Source organism: Struthio camelus, chromosome 16 (genome assembly GCF_040807025.1).
Source record: "Struthio camelus isolate bStrCam1 chromosome 16, bStrCam1.hap1, whole genome shotgun sequence".
NCBI classification, from domain to species: domain Eukaryota; kingdom Metazoa; phylum Chordata; class Aves; order Struthioniformes; family Struthionidae; genus Struthio; species Struthio camelus.
The window spans coordinates 14,653,367-14,671,624 of record NC_090957.1 but is presented as its reverse complement, the minus strand read 5'-3'; the positions used below and the strand labels follow the sequence as shown (position 1 = coordinate 14,671,624).

Sequence of the window (18,258 nt, the reverse complement as noted above, 5' to 3'; positions counted from 1 at the left end):
AGCTGCAGAGAGCGAGAGAGCAGTGTTCTGCCAAGTCATCTCTCAGCAATGCTCGTTTGTTCCCTTCTCTCTCTGGCACAGCTGTGTGGGGCTTTTACTGGAAGCCTAACATGGAGAAAGCCAGTCTGAAAGAGCTGGCAGCCTTCTGAGTGTGTTTTGCTGTTAAATGCTGTGGTGACTTGTCTGGGTTCCTATTTACAAGAGACTGGAAAGCAGTCATTTGGTAAGGGTCCTCGCTGGATTTGAATGGGCTGACTAGCAGGGAAGGTGTTGGTACTCCAGGGCTCGTGCTGGCAGCGTGACTGTACTGCTGAGAGGTGCACGCAGTGAGCTCATTCCTGGAGGCAAGGTTTGGCTTTAAACCAGCCACCTGGTGTCCCTGCTAGCCATTAGCTGAGACCATTTGGACCTTGCTGCAGGCTAGGTAAGGCTTGGCTGGCGGTCCATGCTGAGCTCTGTCTGAATGATGCCTGCCTCTGGGAGCCCCTGCGTGAGCATCAGGTGGATGGTGACTACTGATGTCACGTGCGCTTGTGTAACTCTCAGTTCCTCATTTAACTCGGCAGTAGCAGATTTTAATGTGTGCATATTGCAAAATAGAGCCTCTGCCTGCAGCTCCTGCATTTATTTCATCTCTGAGTGTCCAAAGGGCGCTGCTGCCGCTCAGTTCCAGTTTTGAAAACTCTAAATAGTTCAGCTGGTTGCACAAATAAAAGCTGAGGAGCCTGGAAGGTGGGAGCGCAGCCACTCTGCCGCACTGGGCTGTGCACAGAAGGTTGAGGTGCAGCAGGACTTGTGCGTATCGCAGCATGGGTGTGCAGGGATCTGGAGAAGCTATCTCTACCTCGTTGAGCTGAATGTGTGGGCTCAGTGGTAATGCATGCCCTAATCAGCTGGCCAGTGTGATCCTTGTGCTTGGACAGGAACCAAGAGCCAGGCCATCTCTGAAATATGTGGAGACGGTTATCAGAGAGTGGTTAACAGCTCAGGATGGCTGCATGAGGCTGTGCTTGGTCAGCAGCCCTCCTTCTCTTTTCTCTCTCACGTGAGCAGAACTGTCATCAGCGGGCTACGGCGTGTTCGTAACGGCACAGTTCAGAGGAGAGTCAAGCTGGAGCTTGGTCGCTGGCTGTTGGAGCGAGGGTCACAGGCCCCAATGCTGGTGTGTAACTGGGAAGCCAATTTGTCCCGAGATGCTTGAAATGCATCTCAAACACTGTATAAATAAAAGGCTGCCTTAAGTTCATGAAGAGCCAGCTTCCTGCACAAATCATCAAGTTGGCTACAGAGCCGAGTTTTCTTGGCCCCTAGAAGATACTACAAACCATCTGTGACTTACAGAAACATCCTTACATTAGGCAGAAAGGGAGACCTCTGGGCCATAAGCTATGACTTTGACACTGTGCCTGCCAGTTGGAGCTGAAGGGGCTTTTGGGGGCTTCTGCTGCGTTATCTCCCATTGCCACCACGACTTCTGTGCAAGAGAGAAGAATAGACCTCTTTGGGTTGCTGACTGCTTGTGTTTTAGGGTACTTCCCGTTCAATCTTCTTTTGTTTATAATAACATTTTTATGTACATTTTAATTCTATATTAACTCTGTGATGTGATAGTGCCTTCAGTCTATGTGGAAATTTGTTAGGATTGAGGATGCCTGGCACTGACAAATATTGAAGTTTGCTTCAAGGCTGTGCATTAGAGTTAGAAATATGTTTTTTAATATAAAAAAGAAATGCGTCTGTCTGGTAGCATAAAGATGTGCAGAGAGGTTCCCCAATGCTTCGAATGATCAGGAGCTGCTGTATGTCAAGCAAAGTTTCAGCCTCAGAAGCTACATTGAAAGACTCAGAAGCTGTGCTTAAAAAGTACAGCATTGCCTGATGGCAATCTTTCATAGTGTTATGACTTTTCTGTGCAACATATATGCCTCACATTTCATCTGAAACTGATTGATTGCTTTTTCAGCAGATACTGTGTGCATAAACAAGGATCAGGAACTGGAACCATGATACAAAAAAAAAGTGAGGAAAATGCAGTGCTTGTCTTATCTTGATTGAAGGTACAACAAACACTGGGGATAAAGTAACTACTTGTGTTAGGGATTTTCCACTTCTGCCTCATACATTTTTTTTTCCTTTTTTAAAAACAAGCTAACTGGTTCTATAAAGGTCCTTCCAGAGACTGCAGGATTTCATAGCTAAATTCTAAATAAGAGTCAGGTTACCCTTCACTGGCAGTTGGAGAAGGATATGCAGTTGAAAATGAATTGCTTTGAAAGTCTGGAAAGTAATTGTTACAGCCAACTAGGTAAGATTGAGATGAATTGAGGAATAATCTTACCGTGCTAGCTGAAGTGAGTTAGAGAAGGAGTTTCTGGGTTATAACAACCTTTTAAAATTGATGTGTGGAATCTAATTCCACATACTTTGCATTTCTTTTGCTACATGTAAGCAAATCCTTTCTAAGGGAGGGGACATAGTGAAGGGAGAGAAAAAACAAAAACCTGTAACTAGGTTATAGGACTCTGATAACTGAATCATAATGTCCAGGACCAGATGGAGGCGATCATCCAAACTGAAGCAGTCTTGTGACTTTGATTCCATCTCTAGAGGATGACTGTTTCCTTCTGGGGTTAGAGGGCCGTGTGTGACCTTTATGCTGTGGAGATTTGTGAATGCAGAGTGGAGGCTTTGATTCCCCCTTGCTAAAACAAGGCTCTTTGGTCTGAGCGCTGGACTTATAAGCGTCTAGAAATGGCGCTCTTCCCTCTGGCGATGGGGTTGGGCATGCGAGCGGGTGGTCCAGCTGTTGCAGCAGCTGTAGGGTTCCCCTTGAAGCGCCAGGGGGTTGCAGTGCGGTGAAGGCCAGGAGATAGGGTGTCTTTCTTCCCCCCCCCCCCGTGTCTGTCCATGCTGCATTCCTGAAACGCTGCCTCCTGAGGATGCCTCCTGCCAAGGTACTGCTCTGTTCCTCAACTGCCTCGGAGAGCAAACTACCTCTGGGAGGTCTGAAAAAGCAAAACGCCTCACGTTTGCTGTCTGTCTCCTCTGCTGTGGGAGGCCAGAAGCTCTGCTCCTTTGGACGTGGCAATGAATTGCTGCTGGAGATGTCCTGGCCTTGCTGATTAGCCCATGAACTTGTTCTCTTGCAAGGGAAGTTGGCTAATATCCATAGCTGAGCTATCTGGAGCTAGGAGGTGAGTTGCTGTGAGGCCAGGCATAAGCAGCCTGCATGTTCCACCCCACAGCTGGCAGCTGCTTGTGAAGATGCCTAGCTTGAAACTCTCCTCCACATGCGGCTTGTTACAAGGAAGTGCTGTTGCGCTCTATGCAAGGAAGCTTTTCTAGGACTCGGCTGCTGCAAGTGCCGGATTTGGTGCTCAGAAGGAGGAGGTGGTGGGAAGGGGATTGAATTGAGTGCAGCTCCTGTCCAAAACCGGCTCAGGCTGGTTGCTATCAGCCTTGTTTGTTCAAGGCTTCCTCTGAGCAAAGGCTTATCATGGCCTTGTGCTGTCACCCGCACCATGAGTGTAATATTCATGTCTGAATTATGTAGGGTAGAATCTTGAGGCTGGTTGTAGATTAAACTGCTAAGGCAATCTCTCCTCTCTGTTTTGGATCTGCTGTTCTCTAAGACCTTCTCCTTGCTGCTCCATTGGATTCTCCGCTAAAAGGCAATGCTGACATCCTTATCCCAGAGCAGAAATTCTAGTGTGGCTTGTGCCACGAGAAAGGTACCGTCAAGGAGAGCTGATACAAGACTGGCACTATTACTTGAACCCAGCCTTCAGGATAAACTTCCTGGTGTTTGTCACTGCTTGGTTTGAGTGAAACTGGCCACCCTAGTGTATTTTGGGCAAAGGAAGAGACTTGGGCTGGCATTGAAAAAATACCCCTTGCAGTGTTGGAGATGTTTATCCAGACAGCCTGCTGCTTATGTTTGGGCCCTGCTTTCTCCACCTCCTCTTGCAAAAAAATTGGGGCTGTCCTGTGTATTATGCAGTAACCAAGGTTCCCTAGGGGAGACTTTAGTCAGCAGCACTCGGGTTGCTTGCTGTAAGACGAAGAGTAACTGAAGTGGTGAGCGAGACTGCAAGAACCAAAACTGTACTTGAAGATGGGCTGCCTGGAGGTCTGTGCCTGAAGTCTTCCTACAGATGAGATGGGGTGGCATCAAGGAGGGAGGAGAAGAGTGTTCCCTTGGTGTTAGTTGCTGACCAGCTCCTCAGTGATTTACTGAAACCAAATGCGGAGGAGGAGAGGGACTCTGCTGTGGGCTTTGCGTTATTGGCAATTAAGCTGTGTGGAGGCTTTACCAAACAGTTTAGTCTACAGCTGTGCAGAAATAATGCCCAGCTCTTGCTTGGCTCTGAGATCCAACAGCAGAAAGCCTGTCTGCAAGGAAGGGAGAACAGGGTGACCTGACTGTTGTACAAGGAAACGGGTATCTTGGTGTTCAGCAACAGCAAGGCGCTATCAGCAAGGCACCTTACTGTTAGTCATATCACTAACGCTGTCTTCCAAATTGTAACTGAGTGTCGTCTCTGGGAACTGAAACGGCAAATGAGGAGCTCTGTTGTGGTGGCATAGTGCCTTTCGTAGCACGGTTGCTTGCCAAGTTCTTTGCTGAATGAAACTTTGTGGGGCTGAGATCTGTCTGGGCTGCAGAAATACTCGAGAGCCCACCTGTGGCCGTTGCCAGATGGCTCTGGGTTTCTCCCTGTGCTCTGCAGAAGGGCTACCTTATACCTGGTGTTGGTAACCCAATAGCACAGTACTTAGGTTTTCAGGAGTTGAGCTTTTCCTTGGTAGGAGCAGCAGCAAGCAGATAACCTGGGCAAGAGAGAGGAATAAAACCACAGCTGCTGCATGAATTAATTTAGGAGAAAATGAGGAGCTGTAGTGAAGACCTAGATTTCAGCTGCACAAACTGCCATGAGCTGAGAGCTATTGAATATTACCTGATCTTGAATTCCACCTGGGCAAGATGCCCCACAGCAACTGCTGCCCTGGGTTGTGATGTTGCAAGTTAGGAATTCTTTGGCATGCCTGGTATTCTAAGCGGTCTGGGATCGGCTTCTCAGTGTTTGGCTCTGCAGTCCTGGTCCAGCCCCTGGCTCGCCTGGCAATGGGGGGCTCTGCTCTTGCGAACAGTGTGGCCTAAAGGAGAGTCTGTTCCTTCTGCTCTCTCCAAACCCTGAGCCAGAGGGAGGTCTGCGAGATGCTTCTGGAGGGCAGCTGCAGGAATTAACGTTCCTGGCTTGTCTGGATACTAAAAATCACAAGCTCAGAGGCAGTAACTTTACTGATGTTTTTCCTCTCCGTTTGCCCTCTCCTTCTGAGAGCTGGCTCTTCCCCTGCAGCCCATGTGGGCTTAAAGACCTTACTGAGTCTCTCTCGTTAGCACTCCCTTCTGCTCTGTAAGCATCGCCTTCCCTTTTCTTCCAGATTCCTGAATGCATTAACATGATCTTAAACTTCAAGAAGTTTTTCTAAGCCCAGGCATAGCTTGAAGTTTGCTTTTCTTTGAGCCCCCATCGGAAAGCTGTCCAGAAGCTTTTCTCTGGCCAGCACCAGTGTGCTGAACACGTTAGCTCCCCTCTTGCTGCTCTGCTACATGGTATGTCCTTCTTCTAGAATAGCACTTCCACAGCTCTGAGTCATTTTTTTGTGTACGAGTTCAAATGTCCATGGTCTCCTGCTTTGGCCGGATGCCCAAGTACAAGGAAAGAGTCACTTTGCCCTTATGAATCAAGTTTTGAGTTAATTATCTGTTTGCTTGGACAGAGCATGTCCTTGCATGTTGTGAAGATAAACTTCTAATCTGGATTGTGGTCAGAAGAGTTCAGAGCTTTGGCAAAGGAGCTGAAAGGGAGGGAGCGATGGGTGGCTCCTGAGGGGAAGGGCAGGGTCACGGGGCTACTATATGACTTGAGAGGGCCAGGCGTGAGTCTTTGCTTTATCGCAGACGATGGGTATGGCCACGGGCAAATCATTTGAACTCTGCCTTGGTTTCCCCCTGATGAATTGCAGCTAAAGTGTTGCCCTGCCTTGTGGGGCTGCTGTGAAAGTATGTCTGAACAAACGACATCACTGGTTGGGTCTGTGCAGGGAACTTGTTTGACTGTGAGAGTGCTTAGTCCTTCCAGGCTGGTGTGCGTGAGTAAAAAATGAGAAACAACCTGGAAGCGCTTTCTGAGGTGACAGTTGCCATTTTGAGATCTACTCTTCAGGAGTTTATCTTCATGTCTCTTATGATGTGGAAGAAATGGAGAATGGGAGGCAATAGTGAACCAATTAAATTAAAAGTGAACTATGCACGTATACCAGCAAGGGGTATTCAAGGGGACAGAGGTTAAACTAGGGAAGGGTGTGGAAGGGGTGTGGTGGGGGGTAGGAGGCAATAGTAAATCGGATATATTTGCAGTTTGTTGTTGTGACAGCCTAATGTGGGGATACTCACCATGCCGCAGTGTGGGGGGTGCACAATCCTCCTCCGCAGCTTATGACCACAGCAGTAAGTGTGGGGTGCTGTATCGCCTCATAGACTGGAGAAGGAAAGCCACTGATCTGTGTGAGGAGCGGCAGGAAGAATGGCCTCTGCCCCTTCTAACGCCCTGAGGAATTCATGATGGGTCAGGGCCCTCTAAAAGCTCCCTTTGAGTCCTGCTGAGTTTCGCCAGAGGTGCGGGTAGAAGGTGGATCGGGCTCCCTGGTTGGAAGGAGGGGCTGTTCAGATGGTGCGAGCTAGGCAGAGCAGAAATCACTTCTGATGGATCAGCATGGATGCAATGGGACGGGAGAAGCTTGGTGGGACAGTGCGACACCTCAGGGCATGGAAGGATCTCGCAGTATGTGGTGAAAGTCCTTCTTGAAAATACTGGGAGCTGTTGGGCTCACTTGTGCTCCTAGGATAAACTTACAGCGTAAAGGGTCTGGTCTGAAGGTCCCTTAGTGCTCTTTTGAACTTCTGTGACTTTTTGTGACTGCTAGCATTCACTTACTTTTCTTTGCAGGTTCTCTGACCGTCATGGGGGATGCTGGCATGCAACCAACTGTTTCTGCTCCAGAGAGCCCTGCCCAGCAAGACCCTCTCTTCAGCATGACTGACGTGTTTCTCATCTCACTTATCACTGGGCTTTTTACTTACTGGTTCTTCTTCCGCAAGAAAAAGGAAGAAATCCCTGAGCTCCCCAAAATCCAATCAGTGTAAGTAACAGCTTTGAAGCAATGTGGAATGAGGGTGACTTTCAGTCTTGCTCATCTGACCACAAAGTTGCTCTTGCTTTTCCTGTGCTATTCAGGCTTCCTAGAGTGCTGGTACTGGCTCATTCCTCCCTGGGGCTGGGATCACAGGCTCCTGGGAGGAGGAGAGCTGGTTTCCATCTCTGAGTATTTAGATGGTACTTCTATAACTGGCCTTTCACTCTGCATCTGTGCACAATGCAGCACTTAACTCGTTAGTAGTTTTCTTGCCTTGCCATTCGAGAAATTACTTTAACCCTTCCCAAGAGATGGATGACACTTGCAGGTGCTGGTGTGAATTTAAAGACTTCCTCCTGCCTGAGACTTTGTGCTGCTGGTGGGTCCTTGGAGGCTCCAGGAAGAGAATCAGCCATGTGGGAGGGAGCTGTGCAGGGCCTGGGACGTAGGGGTGGCTTAGCTGGATGGTGTTCCATGTGCCAGGGAAGGTCACTGTGAGGTCTTGCTGCAGGATAATCTAGGGAAATCATTAACAGACGTAGTTAGATGACTGCGTCCTGTGATGTGGCTTTACTGGTGCCATCCAGCCTCGATTCTGTGAAGATCAGTGGTATTGGTGCTGTGCTTGCTTACCGGGTGGGGGGACTTAGTCCCAAAGTGCATTTCTCCCCCGTCGTGTTTCTTTTGAACTGCTTGTTTACCTTGCAATGCAGAAATCCCTGTGGAAGAGCTGGGCTGCAGTTCTACCTTACCTCACGCCTTGACTCAAATTATTAATTTGCCTTCCCCAAACAAGGCAAGCAAAGGCTCTAAAAGCCCCTGACTGTACTTCAAAATGCTTAGGGATTGCTTTGGCTGGTAAAAGTCGTGTTTAATAAACCTGGACAAAGGTAGATTTGCTGTTAAGCAGATTTCCCGTCTAGGAATCTTATCTACACTTAGCTATGAAGAGAAGAAATAATGCTTCGGGAGCCAGAAAGCAATTCCTGGGCATGAGCAGCTCTTGTGAAACATGCTCGACTTTGCCAGGTCTCTGTAGCAGCAAGAGGTTGGATTTGGTGATGGGAGAGGTCCGTGTTTCTACCCTGTCTTCTGCCAAGCAATTGGAGCCAGGAATGAGCAGCGCTGGCAGAGATTTAGGTGTGCTCAGTTCCTTGTCTCAGGCCCATACCGAATTTCACATCAGTTTTCTGCTGTGCTTTTTAGGAGCGTTCCTTGTATTTCCTACTGTAGCAATGTGCCTTGCATTGTTAAGAACACTAAACTGAGGTTTGAATCCCCCTTAAGCTGGAGGGGGAGCTGGCTTTGCGCGTTCTCTCTCCTGCCAGTATGCTGGGATCTGTTCCCTGTGCAGATGAAACTTCCCTCAGATAGAAGGCCATCCTGGTGCCTGACTCACAGCTACTTCAGCCTTAGCCCAGCTCCTCACGCTCACAGTATTAGGCCTTTACAGTAGTAACTGCATCCAAGGTGAATCCTCTGTATTTGTAACACAGAGTGCAAATTTGCTGTAGATCCCTGCTTGTCCTGAAGGTATTGGTGGTTTGGCCATGAAGTGTAGAGGGGAAACAAAGGGGAGAACTGATGGCTGGCTCCTCCCAATGTGTTCACGATTTTACATTCTGTTGCACCTGCAAGGCATCCTGCATGAAGTGGCTTTCTCCATGTGGCAGAGCAGTACCCACTAAGAAATGTCAAGAAGTACTTCTGCTCAGCCCTTCATTTCAAAGTGTTTACTCAAGAATGCAAGGGTTACAGCCCGGTGTGGAAAGAAGCTGTGGCAGGAAATGTTCGTAGACTGGTCAGATGAGGATACTTGGTCACGGGCCAAGGTATTTCAGCATGGGATCAATGCTTCTGTTACCCTGTGTGTAAAAGCAAGTTAAATCAAACACAGCAAGTTGTTGTGGGTCTGTTACCTGTTCTCAGACTTGTGTATCTACCTTAGTGCGTTAGGCTGCTTTCAGTTATCTGGGCTCGTCCTCTGATGTTGTGTCATTAGGTCATAATTGAGAAGGAGCAGATTTGGTCTCATCTTCTTTCTTACTGATCGTAACTCTCTCCTCTGACAACGGGACAGAGCCCTCTGTTCGAAGGCAAGACTGGGATTCCAGGTCTGTTGTGAAATCCCTGGATAAGGGGAAGAGTAGCACGCAGCTCAGTGCAAACAGCCTGCCGTGAAGCAGGCTGTGCACACTGGTATCGCGGGAGGACAGAAAGTACATTTTCTGGCTGGGGGCTGTTTAAAAGGAAGAAATGTCCCTGGCTGCAGTATCCTGTGGCAGAATTCCTGTGTCCAAGCTGACAGTAGCCTCGCTGTCCATCTGTTCTTCTCTGCCTTATCTGGGGAATTTGATTTGTTGAGTCAATCAAATACTCCCCCTTTTGTGCCTGCTGCTCATGCTGTACAGTGATGAGAGGTGAAGTTGGCTGGAGAAATAGCAGAGAGATTGGGTCGCAACCCAAGGCAGAGGTTTTCTCGGAGAGGTTCTTGTGGCTGCCCCCACTCATTGCATACAGCTCTTCTGGAGACTGTTGTGACCTTGCAGAGAAGTCGTGTTGCAGAAGAGCTTTGCTAAGCGTCCTGGGTGTTTGTTACTGCCTTGTCTTGCTGCGGGACCTCGGCATGTGGGCTCCTAGCTGAGAATGCGGCTTTGAGCTATCTCAAGGGCTTTGTGAGACCTGGCTACCCTGTGTGTTAGACCCATGTGGGGTCCATGTGGCCACCTCTGTGGAGCTGGATGTCAGAGAGCACTGGCCACAGCCAAACTGCTGCTGTCAAGGCGCTGTGGAAGGACAGAACCTTGTGACACCAATAACCAAGTGGGAAAGTTGAGGTTGTTCCAGGCTTTGTGTCTGGCATGCTGTGTTTTGAAGAAGTGACAGTGGTTCTTTGCACGCTACAGGTAAAGAGGGAAAGGAGGCCTTGAAATGGGTTTTTCCCATGCAATAAACCTGACCCTGCCATTGCCTGCTGCAGCACTGCTGTGGTCATCATAGTAAGCTAGTGCGAGGGCAGAGTGGACCTGTACACCAAGGCTGCAGCTGACGGCATGTTTGTTATCAAGGATGGAGACAGCGACTTCCTGCAGCTTTTGCAGTGTTGTTTTATGACGCTTGGAACTAGGAGAGAAATGAGTGGGAAAAATAAGGCTGTTCAGCATCTGGATTTCCTTCCCTCCTGTTGTCCTTGAGTATGGGGTGGGGTTTCCTTGCTGGTAAACAAGCAAATGCTGTGAATGAGCAAGATACAGGATTACACTGTCAGCAACTGCCCTGGCTGGCTGGAGAGCAAGTCATTTCCTGGGGAGGCGAGGGCAGGTCCATCTGCAGGGCAGGGAAGCTGCTCAGACGTCACAGGACTCTGAAGACAGAGAGCCTTCGGCTGGGACTGTCTCTGCCTGAAGCAGAGAGCCTTGATCTTAAGAGATGTTGCTTTTCTTCAGCGCTTTCTCTGCAGCTCTGCCTTGACTCGCCGAACTGTCCTGAACCGCTTTGTCCGATGGGTGATGGCTTCTGTTGTGTCACTTGAGCCCTCAATTTCAACTTCAGCTTTGAAAGATCGGGAGGAGAAAAGTTACGAAAAGCAATTTGGATGTGTTACGATAGCCACTTCCTTTAATGGGTTTGCTTACAAGTGGAGGAATGCAAGCAGGGTCTCCGATCCGAACACCGAGACCAACTCTGGTACCTCGGTGCTCCCCTGGGAGTCGCTGGGAGCTGCTACTGAGCAGTACCTTGATGTAGCCAGCCAGCCAAGTCAGCTCAGCAGTGTCTCTAAAGAAAATGCTGCTGTTACAACTGCTGTTGATTACGGAAGAAATGATGCACAGTCGAGGACTGTATTCTGGATGGCGTCTGGGTTGGATTTGTTTTGCATGGCTCCCATCAGCCCATGCAGCCTGGGAACAGTCATGTTTTACCCCAGCAATGCGTCTCTGGGTTTAGCTACAGCTCAGACACTTGCTGATCACTTGTCCTTGCCATGAAGTGGAGCTGTTGTCCTGCCTGAAGCCTTGAGAGCAGAGGCAGAATTCAGCATATATAAAGGTCTCATGCATTCGCAGTGTCGTGTACCTGTGTTGGCGTAATGTATCTGTATGTGGGACTGGCTGGGATACTGCCGTCTGAAGATCGCTTGCATTTTGACTGTTTTCAGACTTAATTGAAACCACTGGAGCATTCTCCCACGGCCTGCTCTGCAGACGTCATTAGAGGACGGCTCTTGATCTCCACGCAGCCCTGGCTGGGGCGACTGTGCTTGCCTCTTGGTGGCATTACTGGGGAACGTGCTAATTATTTTTATTCTTCGACTGTGCCTCCTCTGTGTTTCTCAATCACAGATTTCTTTCTGTTCTTGTGTCCCCGCTCTGGAGTTGCACAAACTGTTCCCCTCCAGAGACCCGGGTGAGACACTGATTGGTATGTTTGGTGTCAACCCCTCCCTTCTCCTCCCCCCCTCTGTTTTTAACATTGTTTGGGGCAGAAATGGGCTTATCTCTATTCTGCAGCTATAGAGAAATTCATTCCCTAGTGCGTATAGGGCTTCCTGTTGCAGGAATCGCTCCAACTTCTTAGCCTGATTAACTCTCTTTGCTGCCTGCATCTGTGCTAGAGAGAGAGAGAGCGCGAGACCATCTCTAATTTAATTTAATAGGATCCTGAAGAGAACAAACTCCTTCAAGCTGCATCCGTAATGGCACTGCCATAGTTACCCATAATGTTGCTCATGCAGTGTCTGGAATCGTTTCATTCGGCTACAGGATTGACTTTTTTTTTCTTTTTTAAAGAATATATATAAAAGCAGCTGTGATATAAACAGTTTCCAAGGTAACAAGGCTGGGGGAGGGTTTTGTGTCCCGTCCCCCCTTTTCCACGCGGATGGGAGAGGGAAGTGTGCTGCGGGGGATCTTGGGAGGTTTCATTCTTGACTCCCAATTCCTTTCTGCCACTACTGCCAGATGTTGTAGTTTCTCGGGACTGCGCAGCTCCACTCGGTAACTTCCAAAGCCTTGCGACAAGGATCCGAGCGGACTGGACCGCTCCTGCTATGACCTGTGCTGGGACCTTTTGTGCAGGCTCTCTTCTCCTTAACAAAAGGCTGACGTTTGGCTTTGATGCCCAAGAGGAGCCGAATGGAAAGGCCTATGTGCGTGTTACTCCAGAGCTAAGTTAGATCATTCCCCCCTGCCACACACCTCCCCTTGCAGACAGACACGGCTGCCCTGGGACTCTTTGTCTGCGGTTTCCTACCCCGACCATGGGATGTGCGTACTCGGCGCCACAAGAAGAGGCGGCCGTGGCGAGGTGAGTTAATCCGCCTGAGTGGTGAACGGTGTCGCTCCGACTCGGAGGGTCGCTCCTGCTGCCCCGAACTCTGCGGAGCTGGGTATGTGTCTCCTGCGGGGCACGAGCAGAAGGAAGGGGGAGAGGCTTTGCTCAAGGCAGGCTGCTCCTAAAGAAATCCTGGTGTTGGTGCTCGGGCGAGAGCAGTTTTTGTGCAATGCCTAGACTGCATTCTCACTCTGGAGATACATGTGCTTTTTGGGAGGAAAGCCATAGGCTTGGGAGCGTTCTGAAGGTGCTCACTGAGCCGGAGACTTGGATATCCTCGCTTAGCTGTCAGTATTCCCCCCACGCCCCAGAATCAAAGTGAAAGAGAGCCATGGGAGTCCTTTGCGCTGTGGGCTCTCACCAAGGGTGGGCAGTCTGTGCAAGCTGAAGGCTAGGTTCAACAATGGTGTTAATCCCCTTTGCTCCCCCCGTTGCTTTCTCTAACTCTGTTACAAACGTTACCCTAAGCTAAGCTGTGAGAGCAGTCCTTGTTGAAAGCACGCTTCCTGCTCCGAATTTCCCTGGTTGAGCAGTGAAAGCAAGTGTCATTCTTATCTTCAGCATCTGTAGGCTTAGACTTGTAAGAAGCCATTCTGATGAAGTAGTTTCAGGGAGTTGGGTAGCTTGCTTCCCCCCCCCGCCCCTTTTCCAAAAGCCAAACTCATTACTTCTTCTGTGTGAGCCGTATGCTGTTCTTTGCCACCACATTTTAATGCTAGGTTGCTTCCTTTGGAAGTGTAGATTTAACTCCATGTGCATGATTTCCCTTTTAAAAGGAGCTTGTTGAAACGATCTAACAAACTGTTTCCCCCCTCCCAGCATTTAAATCTTTTTTTTTTTTCCAGGGATTGACCCAACAGCTATTTTAATTAGATCTAATTTGTAGAGGGCAGTTGAACATGTTCTCCAGGGAGCCAAAAGCTAAGTGAGAGCTTGGTTTTGTGAGCTGGCTGTGGTGCACGGTGGGGGTCAGTGCTCCAGAGCCCATGTCCTGGTGGTTGTATGGGCAGGATAAGGGCTGCTTGTAATGTTCCTGGTATGGGGTAGATCACAACATGGGGGGGCTGTTAACTGCTCATGAGGGCAAAGGGGGGCATGAAGCAGCTCTCTCCTGAGAGCACAGCCTCCTTGGGTAGGTTTTAGGGGTAGCCTTTGCTCTGCTTTCATGTGCACTCAAAGGATCTAAATGTGTGCTCACAGCTGTCAGGCCTAGTTATGGAGCTCCTTGTTATGGCTGAGTAGAAGGGAGTGCTTGAAGGGATGTTTTATTGTATGCCTCCTGCTTTATGTTTGTGCGCTCTGCAAATGTCTCGGCACATCCTTAGAGATTCCTCCCTCTGGGCTGCAGAGTTTAGGAAATTGTTAGTGAGCTCTGCACATTCTCGCATGGGCCAGAGCCAAAACCATTTGTTTCTTGCCTGGAGCTTTCCCTCTTCCCACAGGAGACCTAGCTTTACATTCTTCCATTGTGAAAGAGAAATGGGAACGGGTCCCACGTTCCTCTCCTCTCTGCTGCTACTGAAGCTCCAGCAGGGAAGAGAGCAAGTGAGCTCCTGGCGCTTGTCCTGCCTTGAAAAGACCTCAGCGTCTAATCTGACTGTAGCTAGAGCCACCTCTGCCTGTGGGGCTCATGGAGGGTTTTGTGCCGTCCCTGATTGCTGCCAGGGCTGGGTTGCTTTCGCAGTGTGACACTAAAAACCCATGAGTGTAGTTGGGGTAATTAAGCTCTTAATTCTCTTGGCTTCCTACTTAATGGGGTAGGCATAACAGTGTGCCTAGAGGGTTTTGACACTGGTGTGGTTTATCCCTCTTTCAAGCTTGAGAAAGCTTCCTCAATACCATAATTCAAATGCAGTTTGTGCCAGAGAAGCACACTGGAACAGAAATCCCGGTGTGGGAACGAGGCCTGCAAGATCTCAGAGGGCAGCAGTCATCTTGCCAGAGACTCGGCGGCTCTGATCAACTGCAGAGTCTCTGTGTGTCTGTCTCCTCTGTGGCACGCTCCGGCTCTGGGACTCTTGTCTCGGGCAGTTGTTTTTGAGATCAGAGCAGCTGGTTGTCTGTGTGTGGTGTTTTTTTTTTTTTAGCCCTGTCTGCCTTCAAGCTTGGAAGAGCAGCCCCAGGGAGGCATGGCTCATCCCAGGAGTTCAAGACCGAGGCCCTCTCTGTCTCCTTCAGCAGAGTTAAAGCTGTCCTGTGGAGGGGAGGCAGTTTCCTCTGTTCCCTTCTCTCACACTGTGGCTTGGCCACTGAGGTTTATCTGGAGACCGGGTCTCTCACTGTAGCTCTGAGAACCTCATCACTTGCCCAACTATGAAACCTTTGGAGCAGCTGATGTGTAGTGCTGAGTTTCAGGGCTTTGGCTGCAGGAGGGTTTACTGAAGAAGGTAAGCCTGGGAGTAGGCTTCTCCCTTCTGCTCCAAAAGACCCTGCTGCATGACTCAGTACACAGTTGTGTTCAGAAGAAGCCCTGCAGCTGAGTAATGGGGATCCCTGGGGCCTCCTGTGCTGCTGAGAAGCATGCTGTTGTGGCAACGTGCCTATCCTGGGGGCCTGGCTCCTCCCTGCAGCCCTCAGCAACCTGGATGCATCAGAATCACAGTGGGAAGGTGCACTGTGACCTCTCACTGTGAGGCTAGTGGTGGTGGGGTCTATTGGTACAGCTGTGTCTTCAAACTTTTCCTTGTCAAGAGCAGAGGTTTACTGCTGTGGGGAGGTTTTGTTTTTTAGGCCTCCGAGCCTCTTTTGGAAGAGGGTAAATAAGAGCATTTGGGGTTTCTCACCACTTTGGGTAGCCTTCCTGAGATCTGATATTTTGGGGGTCACTTTTTCCCCCCACGTGCTTATTCCTGACCTTTAAGAATGAACATATTCATCTGAATGGAAATTCCTCCTATCTTTCAGAACATCTCCGGTGAGAGAGAACAGCTTCATTGAGAAGATGAAGAAGACGGTAAGCTTCCTGTTTTGGATGTGTGGGGTGGATGGGAAGGTGATGGACCTCTTGTCCTTCCTGGTTTTGTGTGGTGACCATCTAGCTGTTAGCAGAAGGGAGCTGCTTGGACAAAGAGATGAGCCTGCTGTGAAGAGCATCTGGAGGAAGGCTGCATGGGGATATAGGGGTGGCACTTGGTAGTCTATGTCTGAAAGCTGATTTTGGGGAAAATGCAAGTGACAATTGAGGGAGGGGGATGTTTTTTAAAAAAAAAAAAAAAAGTGTAATCTGAGCTCAAAGTCAGGATGGAAATGACAGAGACTTTAAAGACATCGGCTGGCAGCTCTTAAGTGTTTGGGAATCAAACACTTACTCTGGAATGGGAATTGTGTTGTACACAGAACTGGCAGCTTTTGAATCTATGCTGAACTGGATGCAAGATGAAGCAGAGGAAGAAGCAAGGGCTGGGTATATTTTCCATTTTGCTTTGAAATAGCTGGCTCTCTGCAGAGCGGAAGCTGCTGTGCTAGGCTCTTCCCAAAGCCTCGGCAAGTCTTAGTTCTCATCCAGGAAGTCCTCTATTTCCAGGAGTCACTCTGCAATGTGTTCTTGGTAACAGCTCAGCCTTGAGTTTTCTGCTGCAAACCCAGTGTGAAGTTCCATACAAATGTAGGCTCCTAGTTGCCTTTAAGCTGCAGTCCAGGCCTCCTGATCCCAGGTGTTGCCTTTATCTTTGACAAGATGTGCTTCTTCCAGGTATTCTACCAAATGAATAATCGCCATTTAACAGAGACTTCTTCTTTTCTCCAGGGGCGAAACATCATAGTTTTCTATGGTTCCCAGACGGGTACAGCGGAGGAGTTTGCTAATCGCCTCTCCAAAGATGCTCATCGCTATGGCCTCCGGGGCATGGCAGCTGATCCAGAGGAGTATGACTTGGTAAATTAGCTGAGAATGCATCCTTGGAATAGGTAATATCCTTTTAGTGTCCCCTAAAAAACAAAAGGAGCCTGGCCAAGGGACAGTTAGTTACCCTTCTGGTAGTGGCACTCTGGAGGAGAAGGAATTGGATCAGGTTGAGACCTGCAGAGATGAACTTGGTCCTTGCCAGGTTATGGATTTGGGGGTGAACCTTGCAATGCAACTAAAAGGAGGAGGAAGGTAGTCTCGAGTGTTTGGGAGTCACGTGTCGTTCATTGGCAGCATGCTGCTTGTTCCATATTCCTTCTAGTTAGCACTGGTCCCAGACTACTGCAGTCACCTTACAGAGAGGCACTGACAGTCTCTGTCATGTTATTTTCTGGAGTGAGCGCTGACCCTAGTCCCTTAAAGCCTGTATGGAAAATCCCATTGCTTTTCTCATATGGTAGAAATACTGACTTGCAGTCTAGTGAGGGTGGTTAGCTTTGTTTCTCCTGCCGTTTCAGGTGGATTTGGCCTTTCCCACTGCCTTTTATAATCAACTATTTGATGTTATGTGGTGCTGTTCCACACACCAGCAGTAGCTGCGCTGTAGGATAGGCTTGCTCGATAACCATGTTTCGGGATGCCTGAGGGTTTATTCTTTTCTTTGATTCCAGTCTGACCTGAGTCGCCTATCTGAGATTGACAAATCCTTAGCTGTGTTCTGCATGGCCACTTACGGTGAGGGTGATCCTACGGACAACGCCCAAGACTTCTATGACTGGCTGCAGGAGACTGATGGTGACTTGTCAGGTCTCAGATTTGCAGTAAGTTACTCAATTTGGGTTTATGCTGCATTTGGACAGGAAAACCAAAGCTTTCCGCTGTGCTTGAATGTGACCTGGGTAAAGGCACAACATGGTGCGTCTGTCTTGTATGCCTGTGTTGAATAAAGTCCCTATTGTCTTCCTCTCCAAGCTGCATGGACGTTTGCAAACATATATCTGGGAGCTTTAAATACAGCTGTTGGAGTGTTCTCTCCACTCCCTAAATCAAAAGGGTATGCTGGTGAAGTCTTGCCACGGACAGCCGCAGGCATTGAATATGAGGTCTGTAAATGAGTTACAGGCTGCTGCTGCCGTTCACAAGCTAATCGAGCAGCCCTCGGACAGATCTTCTTCTGCAAATTAAATCACTTGGAGTGTGCGGCTCTTTTCCTATGCTGAGCTGAATAATTGGCTGAGATACAGCCATCTCACCTAAATCCCAGCCAAATTCCTTAGGCAGCATCACAATTGCAAATGAGAAAATCCACTGCTGGAGATGCTAAGCCGCTCTGTATAATGCGGTCAGCACTCAACGTTTGTTGAGTGGTTTGCGGGAGGGAAGGGACAGCAACTCATCTCCAGGCAGTCCAGGTGCTTACTGGTCTCTAGGAGAGACAGTGCAGGCAGCTCTTGTATGTGCATCCTGTTGATATGCCTGAGTCCTGCCTCATTGGAGGTAGAGGTGCCTACTGACGAGACGCTGTCTCGGGACTCCTGTGCAAAGTCAGTTGTAGGTTCTTGCCAAGAAGCTCCCCAAATCACTGATGGGGAACTGGGGAATTTTAATCAGTCTCTTGCATACTTGCTCTTCAGTATCCTTTGCTGGGTGCTGCTGGATAGGAGGTGCTGGCTGGGTGGGGTAAGTTCAGTCCCTGCTTCTCCACACTGATCAACGTTCTCTTCCAGGTCTTTGGGCTGGGGAACAAGACTTATGAACACTTCAATGCCATGGGGAAGTATGTGGACAAGAGACTGGAGGAGCTAGGAGCCCAGCGCATCTTTGAACTTGGACTGGGAGATGATGATGGCAAGTGAGTAGCTTCAAGGGGTGGTCTGAGC

General features: G+C 49.1%; 1 protein-coding gene across 7 annotated transcripts in view; it reads left to right on the top strand.

Moving 5' to 3' along the window:
• The window catches only part of POR (cytochrome p450 oxidoreductase), a 37,827-nt gene that overhangs the window by 9,950 nt on the left and 9,619 nt on the right, over nucleotides 1-18,258 (top strand). For 4 of the 7 annotated variants that reach the window (XM_068909339.1, XM_068909342.1, XM_068909345.1 and 1 more), the window contains exons 2-6: nucleotides 7,014-7,206; nucleotides 15,439-15,487; nucleotides 16,280-16,408; nucleotides 17,050-17,199; nucleotides 18,106-18,230. In XM_068909339.1, the coding sequence (XP_068765440.1) occupies nucleotides 7,014-7,206; nucleotides 15,439-15,487; nucleotides 16,280-16,408; nucleotides 17,050-17,199; nucleotides 18,106-18,230 (646 nt within the window). Of the gene's footprint in view, nucleotides 1-4,023; nucleotides 4,130-6,578; nucleotides 6,849-7,013; nucleotides 7,207-10,492; nucleotides 12,508-15,438; nucleotides 15,488-16,279; nucleotides 16,409-17,049; nucleotides 17,200-18,105; nucleotides 18,231-18,258 lie in introns of those variants that run through there. The other 3 variants (XM_068909343.1, XM_068909341.1, XM_009685878.2) reach the window with 3 other exon arrangements.